At 46.3% G+C, this 13,413-nt stretch overlaps 1 protein-coding gene across 1 annotated transcript in view; it reads right to left on the reverse strand.

Moving 5' to 3' along the window:
- Positions 1-13,413, reverse strand: part of MAP3K15 (mitogen-activated protein kinase kinase kinase 15) — a 130,449-nt gene that overhangs the window by 72,424 nt on the left and 44,612 nt on the right. The window contains 3 exon segments of the mRNA XM_077769493.1: positions 3,091-3,197; positions 5,197-5,365; positions 8,576-8,769. Of these exon segments, the coding sequence (XP_077625619.1) occupies positions 3,091-3,197; positions 5,197-5,365; positions 8,576-8,769 (470 nt within the window).

Consider the following 13,413-nt stretch of genomic DNA (forward strand, 5'->3'; position numbering starts at 1 on the left):
CCAATAGCTTGTGACATTGGGCTCTGTGCCGACAGCGCAGAGCCTGCTCAGGACTCTCTCCCTCTCTTTCTCTGTCCCTTCTCCCCAGCAAAATAAATAAATAAACTTTAAAAAAAGACTAGCGGGGAGGGAGCAGGCACATTTTGCACAGAGATCATGAAATCTCCCCTCCAAAAGGAATAAAAATCCTATCACGGTTTGCCACTATCTACTGCAGCAGGACATACGTGCAGGCTATGTACCCAACAGAAACGTGCCATAATGTACAAAAGTCATGCACAATATTCACAGCAGCACTGCTGTTAGCACCCCAAACTGAAAACAAGCTAAAGGTTTATCAGCAATAAAACAGATAACTCAGTCGTGGTATATCCACACAACGGATTACTCTCCCGCAACAAGAATCAACAAGCTGAGCATACATCCAATCACACGGGTGAATGTCACAAACATGATGCCGAGTGAAGGCATCAGACACAATGGAACACACACTGTGTCATTCCATTTATATGAAGTTCAAGGACAGGAAAAATTGATCTACACTGACAGATGTTACAACAGTGGTTGCTAATGACGGGGTGGGAATTGCCTGTGAAGGAACACAAAGGAACTTCCAGAGGGAATGGAAATGTTTTCTATTTTGATAAGGGTGTTGTATACAGTGGATGTCTATTTATCAAAATCCATCCAGCTGTACACTTAAGATCTATGCATTTCATGGGGCACCTGGGTGGCTCAGTGGGTTAAGCGTATGACTTCGGCTCAGGTCATGATCTCATGGTTCGTGGGTTCGAGCCCCGCGTCGGGCTCTGTGCTGACAGCTAGCTCAGAGCCTGGAGCCTGTTTCAGATTCTGTATCTCCCTCTCTCTCTGACCCTCCCCTGCTCATTCTGTCTCTCTCTCAGAAATAAATAAAAAACATTAAAAAATTTTTTTAAAAAGATCTATGCATTTCACTACATGTACATTGTACTTCAACAGAAACGAGAGATGTGATGTCACATGGCTTCTAAGACTCCTGAGGCCATGGGCTTCCAAACACATGTGCTGTCCTGTAGATGCTGCGAGTGTCAAACCCAGTGTGTAGCCTAATCCAGCTGCTGAAGCCAAGCCAAGACTGAGAAACCAGACACAGGAGTCCTCTAACCCATGTCACCTCCTATACTCACTATATTCATTCCCCGTGGAAGATGTTGGCCACGGAAGGTTGCGGAGGAGGTGCCAAAACTCTTTGGCTCTCAGGCTGAATGTGAATACCCTCCCAAAGGTTTCTGCTTTATAATTCATTATGACCGATTTCTGGTGCCAGCAGAAGGCAGGTGCAGCAGTAAGTAGAGCTGGGCATGGCTCTCACCATATGCACCCAATGTGGCTCCCCTTCCTTTATCTTCCCCAGGCAAGAAGGGAGACGGCAGGACTAAGACATTTAGGCATCTAGAATTTTGGAGGGTTGAATTTGGCAAACTCACAGTTAATCCTCCAAACCCAGAGCAGCCAAGTTTGAATGAGCACATGGCTGACCAGGTAGAGACTACATTTCCCACCTGCCCTTAGGGCTACATGGACTCATGTGACGATGCCCTCACCAGTGGAATGTGAGTAGGAGTGTCGTGTGCAAATTCTACTTGCTTTAAAGGAAACTCTCCTGACCTTCCACTCCTTCCCTCTTTGCACAGGCTCGAACACAGAGGAGCAACGACCTGTCTTCAAGCAGAAGACGACAACACTTCTGCCAACTTAAGAGCTACAAAATGGTCTGAAACCAGGTCTCTGCACAATTCCTGGAGCAGCGCCATGCCACCAGCCTGGCCCACGCACCGCTAGACTACTACGTGAAAAGAAATTGTGATCTTACTTCAATCCTTTTTTTTACTGGGGTGTCTTTGTTACCGCATCTGAACTAACAACCCCCGCGCACAAGCTTTGGAAGCTCGCGTGGTCTCCAGGCAGGAGTTTCCAAATCTTGCATACTCTATGTGGCTCAGTGATTTGTATTCCCAGGTTCTGATTATACGAGTACATGACAACAGCACCTACTTTCCCATCATACGACGTCATCCTGTTGCTTAAACTAGTCCCTGACCATCTACAAGCTGCCATCAACTCCTTGATCACGTGTACAAGGGCCTCTGTGGACGCAGGCCCACCCTCCACACTCAGCCTCACGGCATGTGCCTGCTTCACGTGTGTCCTGTGTTAGAGGCACCCTGGGCCCTCCCTGAGGGCACACCGCACATGACGAACACTAAGTTCCCACTTCTGTCCTGGCCCAACAGAATGGCCTTTTCCCCACCCCCTTCCCACACTCTCTTCTGCCCACAAGGTTATTCTTACTACAAATTCCAAACCCAGCCCCCAAGAACCCAGGGGAGCTTCTTAAAAACCTCCAAGCAGGGGGCACCTGGGTGGCTCAGTCGGTTAAGCATCCGACTCTTGATTTCAGTTCAGGTCACGATCTCATGGTTTTATGATCAAGCTTCATGCTGGGCTCTGCACTGGGCATGGAGCCTACCAGAGATATTCTCTCTCTCTCTCTCTCTCTCCCTTGCCCACTCTGCCCAACCCAACCCCCTGCTGCCTTTCTCGTGCTCACTCTCTCTCAAAAAGAAAAAGAAAAACCTCCAAGGAGAATAACCTCGGCCCTCTGGTATGCTTCCACAGCATTTCGGGCAAACCTTCATTAAGACATTTATTACTCTGAGCTGTTAGGGCTTAATTTACACGTCTGATCTCACAGCTAGAACACAGGCTCCAAAGACAAAATCCCTGAAGACCGAGACCATACGCCTTGCCCATTTTCATAACCTTGGCATTTAGCACATGATCCGGCTCAGACTCAGTGAGAGGTGAATCAAAGAAAACTTGGGGGCATCTGGGTGGCTCCATCAGTTAAGCATCCAACTCCTGGTATCAGCTCGGTCATGATCTCATGGTTCGTGGGTTTGAGCCCTGCATCAGGCTCTGTGCTGACAGCGCAGAGCCTGCTTACAATTCTCTCCCCCTCCCTCCAAAATAAATAAATAAACATTAAGAAAAAGAACTGAACAGGAAGCCGGTTTCAAAATTCTATACGTACACTATTACTCTTACCTGTTCAGTGCAAATGCATAATGGAATTTAATATTATGCTGATCAGCCAAGTCACACGTAGGCAGCATTTTTAGTGTTTCTACCAGCTTCACCATAGCATCATAGTCCTGTTGGCAAGAGGGCTCACGGTGAGAAAGAGACGGAATACACAGCTCTTCGCAGATTTTTCTGAACAGTTATAAACATGACTGCCTCAGCATTTAAATACCAGCTTTCCCCTACACACAGCATTTAGTGAAGTTACTTACAGCCCATAAGAGAACAGGAATAAGATTTTTTTTTTCAAACCCAAAATGGATGAGAGAAGAGACAGACAAAAAAATCTCTGCTACCAGAGGCCACAAAAAGATCAAGGGAAAGAAGTGTAAAGGCAACAGAAGCAAGCAAATGAGTCCAGCAGCCCCCAAAAAAGCTACCACGCTTTGAGTGCAGGAGAGTTAACACTAAGGGCACAGCTGTGGGGTAAGATGAGCGAGACAGAAATATACACGCAACCTTATGGTCACTTACTGTGTTAGGAGAAGAAACATGCGAGGTCCTTCCTATTTTGCCAGAAATAAGTGAATTCGTCTAAACCAGGGTTTCTCAACCTCGGCACTATCGACATTTGGGGGGCTCTCCTGTGCATTCTGGAATGTTATACAGCACCCACGGCCTCGACCCATAAGATGTCAGCAGCACCTCTCCCTACCCTCCAAGTTGTGAGAGCCAAAAATGTCTCCAGACACAGTCACATGTTCCCCTCGTTGAGAACCAAAGCTCTAAACTGCATAATTACCCAGGGGAAAATTGCTACTGTGTTTGTCTCGGCTGGGTCCCCTCTGAGCAATGCCATCTGCTACCCTTTCAGCCAGGCTTCGAATGCCGGTTACTGGCCAACTTGCTGACAGCCAGCTGCAGTCAGCTGAAGAGGACTTCCCACTGAAATCCCACGCCTGTTGTGTGACTCTGCACCTTGAGGCTGCTGCTCGAGAGGAGGAGGCAGTGTATTCCAAGAAGCTTCCGGCTTACCTGTGAGCGTGAGAGTCCTACCAATGGAAGGTTATAAAAAGAAGAGATGTGTGAAGGCAAGGACAGAAGGAAGCCAGCAGCTCAATGGAAGAAAGACTTCAAACAGGTCACTCCCATTCTCTTGTCCCCAAGGCCATGATCTAATTATTGTCAAGATCCCTAATAGCACCCGCTATTAAAGTCCATTAGATGCACCTGTTTATCGCCAGGGCCGGCGTTCTTAGTGGTTGACCCTTCTTCGTCTGGGTCATAAATGGACACCTCTCCTGTTTAGATTTAAAGACCTGTTGTCAACAACCCCAATTCGGCTTTGTAGAGTTCTGCAGGGAAGACACACCACCCAGTGTCCCCCACAGGGAAGGGAGTCAAGACATCCTTACAAATGGCTCAAAAGCACTGAACTTGGAGGGAGCAAACCACTTCCTTCATGGTACCGCACCCCACAAACTCTTTCTCAAGGACTCTCCACAAGTCTCTGGTGCTTGTTTCAGAATAAATATCTGCATTCCCTGGGTTCTGGATGTGCCTTGGCTACTCCCGCTCTGTCACTAATGGGTGGTGGGAAACAAAGAATGAAGTGACAAAGGTCTAAAGAGAGAGGCACAGCGGAGGAGTTAAGAGCAAGGATAAGGGAGCCGGCTGCCTCTGTATGACTCGTGATGTTGCCAACTGCTGTGTGACTCTTGGACCACCTACTTAACTTCTCTGTGCCTCCTATTTCCTCATTTGTAAAATGGGGATAATCAGAGTATACATCCCATGAACGTGTGAAGAGAATCAAACGAATTAGTATTTGCCAAGAGCTGGAAGCAGTGCCTGGCATAAAGGGCATCGAAAATGTGAAACTCTACGCTCCTTTCATTAAGCAGTCCTCTGTACGAGATTCTGCTGGAGTGCCCATCTGGTCCCACAAAACCTCCAATGTTATGACCACAACAGATATACTAGGTGACCTATGACCTAGCCACGTAACTGTTTAGTCTACAAAACAGATACCTAACCATACACCTGGTAGAGGCGTACTTCATATGAGGAATTGATTCCTTATGCCAAAGGAGAACTCTGTTCACACTCTCTGCCACTAAAAGTACTCACCTGGATGTCACGGTAAGACAGCAGTAAATTAATGATGATGTCTGGGGTCAGAACCTCGGTGTTGTCCATGCGGAGCTTGATCCGAGCCAGCTCCTTGGCCAGCTCATCACCCTGGTATTTCTCTCGGGCTCTCCGGATGTCGTTTAACAAGGTTTCTTTGTAGTAAGCACTGGAGAGGGAAATACACGCATCTGGGACTCCGCTTTCTTCAGTAGCTCACACTAGGTCCTCGTAGCCACGAGTGAGGTTAACACATGGTGGCCTCTCCCGGACCTAAGCCTCCCTGCACCAGCAGAGACAAGAGACATGCCCCGCTTGCAAGTCCCATCCTGTATCAACTAACCACTCGACATCAACAAAGAAATTCAGTTCATTATGACCTTGAAAGTGTTTTCAAAGGTGATCCCCATCTGTGGGACTTGCTACCCACCCCACTCCTCTGACATTTTCAAAGACAAAGAGAGCAAGAGGTTGTCTTACTTGAATCATTATTTCCCCCACTATTCACACATTATAACAAAGCTAAATATAACTCCAAAAGCCACGAACCACAGTACAATGCGAAGGTCTTTCCAATCGATCTATCAGGTATCCCCCACCCAATAATTCCAAAACTTTTTCCAGTTGGCCAAGGGTTGGAAACTGGATGTGCCCATGAGCAATCCAAGAAGCTGTGCCTGGCAGGTTATGAGCAACCTCTGCCTTTCACTCCCCTGATCACTTGCAACTGCCAGAATGCTCTTCTAACGTGCAGCTCAAATTCCTTCACGGCGGGATCAATAGACAATAGAGATGTGTGTCAGCATCGAAAGCAGGTCAAATCCACACTGGAATCTCTCACCGCAGCCTCTCAAAGAACCAATGCCTATACCTGGTACTTGGTTTAAAACCTTTAAAAATGATCCAATTTGATATATAGAGGCCAACTTCCAATAACCGTAGATTTAAATATGTTGTTGACTTTCCAAGTAATGTTTTCATGGAGGCTGGGCACAGCCAGTAAGTGGCTGAGATGATTTCACCATAGAAAAACTAGGCTGTTCATTATAAGAAGGAGCAGGCTCAATAAAACAGTCTTCAGAGAAAGAGACTCACAATACCTAAGAACAAGTATTACTTTTTTTAAATAATTATAAAAGTACGCCAAATAAACATGAATACAGTACACGGCCTAGTCCAATGCTTATAACAAGACCTCGATTAACATTTCAAGAATGAAGTGATGCCCCACAGAAAATTATCAGGGCATTCCTTTTTCTTTTGTCTGTTGCTTATCATCCCAATGAGCAAATTAGCAGAGTCACCAGTGTTTAAAATTCTGTCATTAATCTAATGACTCATTAAGCTAGGTGACAGCCACTGTCCATTTGGCAGACTATAAAGGCATCAATGATATTAAAGTCTTATTAGTTTCCCCTGACAAGTACGAAGTTATACTTCAGTCTTGTTTTCAAGGCTAATTCTGAAAAATAGTTTTAATAAACTAAGAAACCTCAGAGGAGCCATAAACCTGTAGGTAAATAAAACACTGAATTGGGTACGGCCTGGGGACCTCACCTATGTAATACACACGCAGCCATTTCTGCCTGTGGTCAGGAGTGAAGATGCTGCTGATCGATGGGAACTTGGAAATGGCTTCAAACCGCTTCTTAGCACAAGGCCATGGGCAGCCTTCACTGATCCGTCCGAGTTGACACCTGAGCTAAAAACGTTATCTGCCATCCCTCTCACACAGGTCTTATACTATAACGTAAGCACCATGTACCCTCCCACCAACCCACCAAGGGGTGGAAGTGACCAAGAGGTATTTCAAGTCCTCTGAAATGATACCTAATCAAGAAGTGTTTTCCTACTGATGGAGACACACACTTAATGAAAAACAAACTTGAGTCGACTTCCTGCAGGACCTTTCTCATCTGGCAGACTCAAGCCAGCCTGTCTCCGTGTCTGATCTGAACACATAACTGATGAGCTTTCTCTCTAAACATCACTAAAATGTTCACTGTGCAGCCAGTGGTGACCGAGTCAGGCTCTGCAGGAACGTGCCACAAATGGGTCCCCATCTGCTGCCTGCATTGGCATTTGGTCACATACGTCTGGGTTTCTAGTCTCATTTTCCCATTAAAGTGTACGGAAGGAAGTGTGTGTCCCAGTAAGAGATGGCAGGACAGAAAGAGAAAAGAGACCGTGAGTAAGTATGTACCTCACGCCACTGCCTCAACAGTAACATGTCACAGTTTCGGGAGCTCCCACCTGAGCCATAGTGGGATACATGGTCCTTTCCACTTCAGTGTCGGTCAGTTCTGCCAGGGCTTTGGATTTTCATTTGTTTTGCAAGGACAAATCCTTCTTGTGACATAACTTACAAGACTAAATCCTTTAAATTGGCTGCAAGCAAAATCACTGGATCCTTTGGTTTAGTGGAGAACGTCTGGCCTCCAACTTTCAGAGGGAGACCATGTACGGCATGGTTCCTTGTGCACAGAGGCTCAGACAGGTGAGCTGCCGTTCACACGGCTGCAAAGGGCAGGATTGTCTGGGCCAGGATTCAAAGCCAACCTGTCCCCCTCGGAATGAGTATTCCATACCTTCTCCAACCTAAACCTGCGAACACCTACCAACACACCCTGACGTCAGGAGGGCTGTGGCTGGACTCAACGCACCCGGCTTTATAGCACAAGAACTTATGATCTGAGGGGCACCTGGGTGGCTTAGTCGGTTAAGTATCTGACTTTCGCTTAGGTCATGATCTCGCGGTTCGTGGGTTCGAGCCCCGCGTCAGGCTCTGTGCTGACTGCCAGCTCAGAGCCTGGAGCCTATTTCAGAGTCTGTGTCTCCCTCTCTCTCTGACCCTCCCCTGCTCATGCCATCTCTCTCTCTCTCTCTCTCCTAGAAATAAAATAAAAAAAATAAAAAAAAAGAACTTATGGTCTGAATGACCTTGCTGAGCCATTTTAACAATCCCGACAACTGCATGGGGTTGGCGGTCGGGGGAGGTGAAATCATGTTCAGAACTGATCTTAAAGCAAGGAATCACAGGGCTGAAAGAGCATGAAAAACCCAGTAACTTAACTTCCTTGTTTTCTAGGTGAGAAAATGGCTACAGAGATTTATCGAAGTCACATGGGGAGTTGGGGCCAGACACAGGCTCAACCCTCACCTCCTAACTCCAGTTCTATTCTCTTTTGGCTACACCCCAATGGCCCAACTTAGTGAGGTAGCAAGGAAGAATAAAGTATTCCAGAAGACCTTAGAAAGGATGAGCTGGGGTTCCCTGTTCTCTGGGCATTATGATCTCCTGATGGTCTACTGCCTCCATGAATGTGAAGGGAAATTTTTGGCAAAGCTCCCAGGGCTGTGGACAGTGAATGGGCATTACCATGAGGTCACGTGGATGTCCTTGAGGAGGCTTATAAACCTGTCCACCAGAGGCACACACAGCGGGCCCAGGATGGTGTCCCAGTTGGGCTGCATGTACTCGGAGGCACGCCTCTGGGCGTCACTCTCGCAGCAGAAATAATCAGCACACGGTGTCACGATGTACGGGATGAAATAATAATTTCCGCTAGATGCCTGGAAAAAAGAAATAAAATACGTTTCACCAAGTAATTCATGCGGGAGCCTAGCTGTGGATTCGGGCAGGTGGAAACGGCAGGCCAGGGAAGGAGAAAGTTATCGGAGAATGATTGACGGGGGGTGCGACAAGGCGACGTGTCTGTCAGGCACACAACTGGAGACCACTCAATTCCACACTCTTGACCACAAAAATTTGGTTTCCGATGCCGGCCTGATCTGTGTCGGGCTCTGGACTTCACTGGCAGAGCTTTTAGGGTTTCAAGTCTTAGAGATGCCATCATTTCACTACGTGCCCCCCCAGTGAGAGTGCGCTTGGGACCCACTGATGACCAAGAATTGCAATGTAAAGGCAGATACTCTTTTTTCCAGCATAGATGAAAAAGCCTCATTGCTCGATAATTTAACCACAGCTGAACTATTTTCAACTCTGTTGAGTAAAAATTGTTTTGCAGAAAGCAGGTACCAAAAACTATGACGAGTCTTAGAGATATCTTGGAAAAGGACGTTAAAAAGTTCTATGTTGTCATATACTACTCAGGTAAAAGAGCATCTTTTTTTCTAAAAAATAATTACAATTTGACTATGAATCATGATTCTTTGTAAAGCATAAACATTACCTCTAAAAAGCCTTAGAAAATGCTCATTTAGTGCATGTGAGACTAAAATACATTCTTACATGACATTCTTCTGTCACAGTCAATCTTTTGTCTACACAGTCATAAAAAGGAACCAGCTTAGGGGCACTGGGTGGCTCAGTCAGTTAAGCGTCTGATTTCGGCACAGGTCATGATCTTGGGTTTGCTGAGTTTGAGACCTGCATCAGGCCCTGTGCTGACAGCTCAGAGCCTGGACCCTGCTCTGGATTATGTCTGTCTGTCTGTCTCTCTGCCCCTTCTCCACTCAGNAAATTTAAAATTTTAAAAAAGCAACTAGCTTAAACACCTAGACTTCTTAATTTTCATCTCTTCACTTAGTTTTAAAGTTTCATCTTTCACTTAGTTTTAAATTGCCAGAAACAATTACATCTCATTTTTGCTCCTTAATTTTGTAAACTAATGGAATTATTCAAGCATTTTAGAGTAATACAGATATAACCTTGGGAAGCACACTTTCTCCAAGTACTAGAAACCAAGTAAGCAATACAGCTTCTTCTAAATTAGAAAGAACTTCATTAATTACAGAAAAAACATGGTCAGAACACTACCATCTCAGATCAAACAGAAGCTGTGGGAAAACCTACCGCGCTGGGGAACTAATTTCAAATACCCACGTGACATACATTTTCAAGCCTTCCTTTTGAGTAAGACCTGCTTACACAAGAACAGGCAACTTTCTTATTTCTACCTGAACTCCAACTCTAACTACTTGTCCTGAGCCTCTCTCCTTCCTTTGTACCTTGTAGGGCATCTCTGAGTCCTACTTGGTCATGTTTTTAGGTCCCGAGGTATTCTAAGAAAAAAATTACTAGCGCTGCTCCATTCAAACACATCTTCGGCTGCGTCAGCAAACCTGTTCCAGAAAAGGCCAGACGGGAAGGATTCTTGATTCTGTGGGCCAGTGTCCGCTGCAGCCCCTCACCTTTGCTACTGCTGCCTGAGAGCAACTTTGGATGGCACAGAAACACGCGAGCATAACTACGTCCCAATAAAACTTTATTCATGGGCATACATCAGAATTTCGTATCCTCACATGTCCTGAAATACTCCTCACCTTTCAACATNAGGTGACGCAAAAGCAGGTGGCAGGCCAGCCCTGTCTTACGTGAAGCTCCTTGATGCCCCATTATTCCTGAAAATAGCGTTTTCTGAGAACGCTTACCCTGCTGCACAACAGCAGCTGAAGACTATCCCCATGGGCAGCAGACAGTGGGGTTCAACCACTCAAAATACAGACACCAGTGTGTCATAAACAGAAGCGGCAAAAATCCAGGGGTGTGGTGACAACTGGGGAAGAGGGAGAAGACGACTCGAGCTCCTTGCCGGTGATCACTGGGAAGTGCCTGTACCAGGGGAACGAAGACCCTTCCGTCCCTGGTTAAGATCTTCAAATTCTCAAAGAGAGCCTGGTACTGTCCAGCCAGGTCAGGCTGTGGTGGACTCCTATGTCTCCCTCATCTCTGACAAAACGCCATGCTGTTGAGGTAAACTCAAAGCCATTTACACAGTCAGAAGCTTAAACCTGTTCTTTCATCTGCAAGTGGCTGAGNCCCTGAGTGGGCACGGCAAGAAGATGGGACTCCCTCTCGCCCCACCACCTCTACTCTGACAGTTCCTCCTTGGGAAGCCTCTGTCCCAGGCAACTGCAGTCAACAGGACCAGGGCAGGGGTAGGAGCCTGCCTCTCTCAGAACGGCCCCCTGCTTTTGAGTGGGGTACAGAGCAAGGGGGGAGGCCCCTCATCTTCCCTGGCTTATTTCACCAAGAAGAGCGGGCTCTGATCGCCTCTGTCCCAGGTCACAGAGAACAAGGACCCCACGTCAGGAAAGGCAAGCTGGGAAGATGAGGGGCTGCCACCCCGCCCACTGTAAAGCAGGGGAGCGTCCTGAGAAACTCAGGCCACCACCCCCGCCCCCCGCTCCGGAGCAGTGGCACGCAGGTGCTGTTAGAAGGCAGAGGTCTGCGGCAGTGGACCGCCAGCATGGAGAACGCAGCACGGTCGAGTCCGAACTTAAGGGCACTCTCAAAACCAACGGAGGTTTTTGAGGCAGGAAGTGAAGAGGAAGTTGGTAGTTCCAGGACAGCAATAGGTGACAGGCAGACCAGCTCGTTTACCGCAAAGAAACAGGGAAGAGAGAGCTGCTGAGAAGAGCCTTCATGAGGTCGGAGTAATCCTTGAAGGCAGGCCTTAAAGACCACCCCTGCAAAGGCACCCCACTTTAGTTGGGTCAGACTATGGAACACGTATGTCTCAGGCTTCGTCAAAAACACAGTCACCAGAGTACTGCTCGGCAATCTAGCCATGCACAACTACGCGGATGGAACAAGAGGGTATTAAGCAAAGCGAAATGAGCCCATCAGACAAAGACAAATATCGTATGACTTCATTCATATGAGGAATTTAAGATACAAAACAGATGAACATAAGGGAAGGGACACAAAAATAATATAAAAAGCAAGGAGGGGAACAAAACATTAAGAGACTCTAAAATACAGAGAACAAACAGGGTTGCTGGGGGGCTGTGGCGGGGATGGGCTAACTGGGTGAGGGGCATTAGGGAGGACACGTGTTGGGATGAGCACTGGGTGTGAGACATAGGGGATGAATCATTGGAATCTACTCCTAAAATCATTATTGCACTATATGCTAGCTAACTTGGAGGTAAAGTAAAAATAAATAATTTTTAAAAACCACAGTAATCAGCTAACAACTAGGGTGTATTCTCAATATGAGAAGAGCTTAAGGAAATCGAGGGGAGCTACAGTCAAGGAGAGCCCGGGTGCAACCACAGTGAGCCCTGGCTGGGGGCGGGGGGGTCAAAGTACCTGTGTACCTGACCAAGGCTACACCCTCCTCCGAAGAGTCACACCGCAGGGGGCACGCTGTGGGGCAAACAAACCAACAACAAAGATGAGCTCCAGAGACAGACGGAAAGAGATCGGCATCTAGAGTTGCTATAATGCATCATCTGAAATACCCAGTTTTCAACAAAAAACAAAGCGCGCCAATAAACAGGCCAACGTGATCCATACACAGGAGAAGCAGCAGCCAACAGATACTGGCTCTAGGAGACAAAGACTTGAAAGCGGATATTATAAAGATATTCTAAGAACTGAAAGAAACCATGCTGAAAAGAAAGAAAGATATGATGACGATGTCGCATCTAATAGACGTCAGTGAAGAGATAGAAATTTAAAAAAAAAACAAAAAACAAAAACGAAAACAAAACAGCAAATGGAATCTCTGGAGTTCAAAAGTACAATGACCAAAATTAAAAATTCACTGAAGGGGCCCAACGGGAAATCAGAGGGGAAGAAACAATTGGCAAACTGGCAGACAGATCAACAGACGATGCGATCTGAAGAACAGAGAGAAAGAAGAATGGAGAAAAATCAACAGAGCCTCAAAAAAATGTGGGACACCACCCACTGAGCCAACAATATACGGCACACTGCAGGGCTCGCCCAGAAGGCGAGCAGAGAAAGGAGCAGAAAAATATCCAAAGAAATCATTTCTGAAAACTTCATAAATGTGATTCAATCAATCTACATATCCAAGAAATTGAACGAACTTCATGTTGGATGAACTCAGAGATCCATACCCAGGTAGATCTGGCCAACATTTTCAAAGACAAAAAGAAAATCTTTTTTTAATTTATTTCTATTTTTTAATAGAATTTAATTTATTGTCAAACTGGCTTCCATACAACACGCAGTGCTCATTCCAACAAGTGCCCTCCTCAGTGCCCATCACCCCCCTTCCCCCTCCCCCACGCCCATCAACCTTCAGTTTGTTCTCAGTATTTAAGAGTTTCTTATGNGAAATAACAGAAGCCCCAAGGCAGGAGGATGACATACTCAAAGGGGCGAAAGAAAAAGTAAGTCAGCCACAACCTTCTACCCAACAAAACTAGATTTTCAGAATGAAGGGAAAAATAAAGACATTTTAAGATCAACAACAACTGAGATGATTTGTTCCTCAAATA

Source organism: Crocuta crocuta, unplaced genomic scaffold (assembly GCF_008692635.1).
Source record: "Crocuta crocuta isolate KB4526 unplaced genomic scaffold, BGI_CrCroc_1.0 scaffold312, whole genome shotgun sequence".
Lineage (NCBI taxonomy): Eukaryota > Metazoa > Chordata > Mammalia > Carnivora > Hyaenidae > Crocuta > Crocuta crocuta.